Source organism: Mauremys reevesii, linkage group 15 (assembly GCF_016161935.1).
Source record: "Mauremys reevesii isolate NIE-2019 linkage group 15, ASM1616193v1, whole genome shotgun sequence".
In the NCBI taxonomy this organism is placed as follows: Eukaryota; Metazoa; Chordata; order Testudines; family Geoemydidae; genus Mauremys; species Mauremys reevesii.
This window is the reverse complement of record NC_052637.1, coordinates 16,619,696-16,625,695: the sequence shown is the minus strand read 5'-3', so window position 1 is coordinate 16,625,695 and position 6,000 is coordinate 16,619,696. Positions and strand designations below refer to the sequence as shown.

The following is a 6,000-nucleotide window of genomic DNA, read 5'->3' as shown; positions in this document are numbered from 1 at the left end:
CCGAGGACCATATTTGCAGATCAGATGTGGATACAAATTGTGTATCCGTGCAGGGCTGTAATTATCGGGACCGACCCGATATTAGGGGCTTTGCAACTATATCCACCCCAGCCTCTGCAAAAAAAGTGTCCCAATTTCTCACACCTGCTGCTGGTATCAGAGGGGTAGCCGTGTTAGTCTGGATCTGTAAAAGCAGCAAAGAGTCTTGTGGCACCTTATAGACTAACAGATGTTTTGGAGCATGAGCTTTCGTGGGTGAATACCCACTTCGTCAAATGCATGCAGGGCCGGCTCCAGACCCCAGCGCGCCAAGCGCGCGCTTGGGGCGGCGTCCCAGCGGGAGGGCGGCAGGTGGCTCCGCTGGACCTCCCGCAGGCATGCCTGCAGAGGGGCCGCTGGTCCCGTGGCTCCGCTGGACCTCCCGCAGACGTGCCTGCGGAAGGTCTGCTGGTCCCGTGGCTTCGGTGGAGCATCCGCAGGCGACCACCCTGCTTGGGGCAGCGCAAATCGTAGAGCCGCCCCTGGATGCATGTAGTGGAAATTTCCAGGGGCAGGTATATATAAGCAAGCAAGAAGCAGGCTAGAGATAATGAGGTTAGTTCAATCAGGGAGGATGAGGCCCTCTTCTAGCAGCTGAGGTGTGAAAACCAAGAGAGGAGAAACTGGTTCTGTAGTTGGCAAGCCATTCACAGTCTTTGTTTAATCCTGAGCTGATGGTGTCAAATTTGCAGATGAACTGAAGCTCAGCAGTTTCTCTTTGAAGTCTGGTCCTGACATTTTTTTGCTGCAGGATGGCCACCTTAAGATCTGCTATTGTGTGGCCAGGGAGGTTGAAGTGTTCTCCTACAGGTTTTTGTATATTGCCATTCCTAATATCTGATTTGTGTCCATTTATCCTGTTCCGTAGAGACTGTCCAGTTTGGCCGATGTACATAGCAGAGGGGCATTGCTGGCATATGATGGCATATATTACATTGGTGGACGTGCAGGTGAATGAACCGGTGATGGTGTGGCTGATCTGGTTAGGTCCTGTGATGGTGTCGCTGGTGTAGATATGTGGGCAGAGTTGGCATCGAGGTTTGTTGCATGGATTGGTTCCTGAGTTTGAGTTACTATGGTGCGGTGTGCAGTTACTGGTGAGAATATGCTTCAGGTTGGCAGGTTGTCTGTGGGCGAGGACTGGCCTGCCACCCAAGGCCTGTGAAAGTGTGGGATCATTGTCCAGGATGGGTTGTAGATCCCTGATGATGCGTTGGAGGGATTTTAGCTGGGGATTGTATGTGATGGCCAGTGGAGTCCTGTTGGTTTCTTTCTTGGACCTGCTGCTGGGTCATGCTAGCTGTACTTAGGGTGCAGCAATTTTTGGTACTGTCCTGCGACCAGGGCAAAGAGTGCTAGGAAAGGCTTTTGTCTAACACTGAACCAGGGGCTTTGGTACAGTCAGAGGAGCAGCATTAATCCCACAGCGGCTCTCTCTGCCTCTCTGTTAGAGTTCTGCCTAGTTCCCCCCACAACCCCCTGCTGTTGCACTTTTAAAAAGCGGCTTGGTTCGTGTGCCCAATTTCTTCCTCGGGAAGGAGTGGGGGGGAGGGCCTGGATTCCATCAGCTGTTACCAGCAGAGGGCTCTGGATGTGGCGCGGGAGGGGAAGCTGTTCTCTGTCTCTCTTTCTGCTCATTGTATCCGGGGTTGCACTTCCCAGGTCGCACTGTGGCTGCTGCATCCATAGTGAGCCGGGAGCCCAGGTTGTGCCGCTGCTGCTCCCCAGCGGGGTGTATGCGGGGAGAGACCTGCACTAACCGCCCTCGGTGCCCAGCCGGGGGTACTCTCTGCGGGGGCTGGAACCAGCCCCTGGGGCAGCCCCGGGCTCTGCCGCCACCAGCCCCTGAGCCGGAGCCTGCAGGTGAGGGGAGAGACCCGGGGGAAGGGCTGGGGCCGGGCAGGAAAGTGACTCTGCACCAAAGCCCCCCCCCCCCCGCCCCAGCTCTGCTCCCAGGGGGTCTGCGAGTCCCAGAGCTGCTGCCCGCCCTGACCCTCCCCACCCCCCGGCTCTGCCCCCCTGAGCGCCTGCAGGAGCCGAGCGAACGGGCCGGGCCAGGGACCGAGTCTCCCAGCCCGAGGGGAGGGGGCGGGAGGGAGACAGGGGCAGAGCCTGGCAGGGGCAGCAGGAGCGATCAGTGGGGAGGGAGGTTCCCGGCTCCCAGCCCTGCCCAGCCCCATTCCCTGCAGCACCCCGGGGCACATGGACTTTCCTGGGGAGAAGGGGAGGGGCAGGGAGAGGAAAAGCCAGTTCCCGCCTCTGCCTGGTGCCGGCGCTGCTGGGGGGATGCGCTGCCCTGGGGACAGTGTCGGGGGATCCCCCAGACCGGCTCCTTTGGTTCTGCACTTGGCTAGGAGGCTCTGTGCCTGGGAGGGGGGTACCCATGTCTGGGTGGTTTGGTCCCGGTGGAAGGGGCTGGATCTGTGCTGGAATAAAGTGAGCCAGGGTTTTCCCAGCATCAGAGTCTAGCCGGTCTGTCTGCAGGGAAAGGCCCTGGGGGAACTGGGGTGAGAAATGGACCAAAGTCCTTCCTGGAACCTACTCCATCCGCCCTCTTCCCCATGCTTCATGGAGGTGCGAGGGATCCAAATTTGCTTCCAGCTGAGCTGGAGAGAGCTGAACTGCAGCCAATGGGGGAATTCACATTTGTAGCTGCTATTTGGAGCCAGCCCTCTGCCTCACTGGAGGCAGCTCTATAGGGCAGCCCTTGCCTCTTACCAGCCTCCTCTTTCCCCTACAATTACAGCTGGCTGCCTCCACAGCTTCCCTTTGCTGCATCCCGAGCGCCACCCCTCGGCCCTGCCATACGCCCTAGTGCCTTAGCTGCTGTACTCGGTGTCACAGATCTACGGGACCGGTGCTACGCCCCAGCTTTTCAACAGTTCCTTGTAGGAGCCCTTCAGTGGCCAGACCCCCAGGGGGTCCCACTCATCCTTCAGAGTCTCACTTCCTCCCAGGCTGAGCCTCTGGGCTCCAGCCTCCCTGCTGCACATCCGAGTGCAGATGAGCCAGGCTCCTGGGCAGAGACCTGTCATAGAATCATAGAAGATCAGGGTTGGAAGGGACCTCAGGAGGTCATCTAGTCCAACTCCCTGCTCAAAGCAGGACCAATCCCCAACTAAATCATCCCAGCCAGGGCTTCGTCTCTGTCCACTCAGCAGGGCCCAGCGCACCTCATGCAGGATTTGCAGTGACACCCAAGCAGTATTTTCAAACCGGAGCAGGGTTGGTTATTCTCCTGAACACAGCCCTGGAAGTCCTGAAGTTAGCACGGAGAAGCAAAGGTAACTTCTCCCAGAATATCCTGCTCCATGCCCTGCTGGTCAACTCCTAGTCCTGCTGCGAGGCTCGGTCCAACTCTTTTCTCTGGGTGGCTGGTTGTGAGGTGTCGATGTGCAGCCCATTAGGGTTTTCCATCGTTTTCTTGTGTTTTCCATTGTGATGGGTCGGCCTTTTAATGACCCATGCAGTCCATGACGACTCACACTAACACCTGAGTCTCTTAGTCCTGCCCTGAGAGCAAACTTCATCCCCTCCCCACAGCTGAGAAGTGATGCAAAGTACAGAGGGAAACTGAGCCATGAAAATCTCGCAGAACATTCCCATTTCATCGCTGTCAGTCTGTGCATGCCTTTCCCTTTCACTGTGTCCCAGTGTAGCAGCTGGGGCCAATTCACCCCCGGGGTGGGGGAAACACAACGCAAAGGAGCAGACCGGGGACATGGACGAGGCAGCGGTTTGGCAGAGGAATGAATGTGGTCATGCCGCCGTGTCACTGTGCAGTGGGGATCGCCTCTAGTAGAGGAGAGCTGTGACTGGGCTGGGGAGATTGTGGCTGGGGCAGCAGGTTCTGACTCAGGGAGGTCTCTGACTGTTTCAGGAGCTGGTGACCTTTGAGGAGGCGGCTGTGTATTCCACCGAGAGGCACATCTCACCGCAGGGCCCCCTGCAGGTTCGCCATGCAGGAGAACTACGAGAACGTGATCTCGCTGGGTAAGGATCCTGCCCATGCTGCTTTCCAGGAGGCATGGGAAGTGCCCGGCTCAGCTTCTGATCATGGCCCTTCCCTGGTCCCTTGGTCAGCCCCATCGTCTCCAGAACCTGTGTAGGGGAGGTGGTCCCCTCCGCATGTCCTCCCACATCAGCGGTGCTGAGCTCTGCATGCCCAGGGCCTTCCATGGGGCAGCAGAGCTGCATTTCCAGGTTCATTTTTATACACATCTTCCCAGAACAAGCTGCCTCTTCAGAGAGGACCTGGGCCCCGAGGAGAGAGGCTGGGGTTGAGGGCACCTGGATTCTTTTCTGGGCCCTGCTGTGGGACTCTGGGCACATCCTGATCCTTCTCTGTGACTCTGTTTCTTCTGCCATCCTTTGTCTTCTCTAATTAGAGGATCCACTCTTCTGGGCAGGGACTGTGTCTCACCGTGTGTCTGTGTCTAGGCAGCATCCTGCACGATGTGGTCCTGATTGCAGCTGGGGGATCGACATTATACTAGAACACACTAACAATCAGTAGGCTAGTAGTGGCTTATTATTTGTTCTTTACCTTAGCTGTTGTTTCATCTCTGGGTTGTAAATCCCTGATTCTCCTATAGGGGGCACAGTACCACAGACGCCTGGCGTTCCCAGTGGATAAGCCATGACCAGACACCCAATACACACAGTTTGTGCAAATTAGCATAATCCATTCAAGTCAACAAGGCAACACTGATTTACACCAGTTGGGGATCTGGCCCCATTGACCCAATGGAGCTATGGCCCATTGACCCCAGCTGGGGTCTGGCCCCACTGACTCTAACAGAGCTTTGGCTGAGGGACGGCAGCTGGGAATCTGGCCCCATTGACTCCAGTGGAGCTCTGGCCCATTAATCCCAGCTGGGGAGCTGGCCCACAAGGTGTAAGAGCAGCACTTTAGCCTTAATGTTGAAACCCGGAGACATAAAGTGAGGCTTCTAAATCCATGTGGACTCTAAACACACCTGTCTGGATTTGGGGCTGGGCAAGAGAAAGAGAAGTGAGTGACAATAAGGCTGCCCATTCAGGACCCAAAATAGGGATTTAGGAGCCTGATGTTAGGCTCCCAAGTAGGACAGAGCATGTAATTGCATGTACTAAAGCAGACAAATGTCCGTAGCAGTGAACAGGCAGCCAGCGTGAAGAGTGTCAACAGACTCAGGCCCTTCGCCAAACATGGTGCAGCCACAGTCCGTACGGTGACAACCAAAGAATGGAGCATTTTGTGCAGATGTCAGCAGATAAGAACGTCTGATCATCTCCTGAGCCTGGCTCGCCTCTCCCCCACCCTGGGGTACCTGCATTGGAGTCACTTGGTGTCATAGAATCATAGAGCCATATGGTCAGAAGGGACCACAAGGGTCATCCAGTCTAACCCCTTGCCAAGATGCAGGATTTGTTGTATCTAAACCATCCAAGAGAGATGACTATCCAGCCTCCATTTGAAAACCTCCAGCGAAGGAGCTTCCACAACCTCCCTAGGCAGTCTGTGCCATTGTCCTTCTGTTCTTACAGCGAGGAAGTTTGTCCAGAGATTTAATGTAAATCTGCCTTGCTGCAGTTTGAACCTATTGTGGGGAGGGTCTCAGTGGTTTGAGCATTGGCCTGCTAAACCTAGGCTTGTGAGTTCAATCCTTGAGGGGCCATTTAGGGATCTGGGGCAAAAATCTGTCTGGGGATTGGTCCTGCTTTGAGCAGGGGGTTGGACTAGATGACCTCCTAAGATCCCTTCCAACCCTGATATTATATGATTTAATGTCTCTTTTCCTGCCCTCTGTGGCAAGAGAGAACAACTTTTCCTCCATCCTTTCGGGGCAGCCTTTCAAGTATTTGAAGCCTGCTATCATCCCCCCCGCCCCCACGTCTATGACCGCCATCACGTCCCCTGCTATCACACAGTCTGGTCTATGCCCCAGCCTCTCACCAGTCCCCTGGGAGTGACCCCAT

At 55.8% G+C, this 6,000-nt stretch overlaps 1 protein-coding gene across 6 annotated transcripts in view; it reads left to right on the top strand.

Annotated features, from left to right (window-relative positions):
• Positions 1-1,651: 1,651 nt before the first annotated feature.
• LOC120382991 (zinc finger protein 665-like) overlaps positions 1,652-6,000 on the top strand; it is a 42,878-nt gene continuing 38,529 nt past the window's right edge. For 4 of the 6 annotated variants that reach the window (XR_005588316.1, XR_005588315.1, XM_039500539.1 and 1 more), the window contains exons 1-3: positions 1,652-1,902; positions 3,201-3,323; positions 3,920-4,032. Coding sequence is in view for 4 of the 6 variants with exons in the window: in XM_039500539.1 (XP_039356473.1) it covers positions 3,999-4,032 (34 nt within the window). In the remaining 2 variants the exon portion in view is untranslated. Of the gene's footprint in view, positions 1,903-3,197; positions 3,324-3,919; positions 4,033-6,000 lie in introns of all 6 variants that reach the window. The other 2 variants (XM_039500537.1, XM_039500538.1) reach the window with 2 other exon arrangements.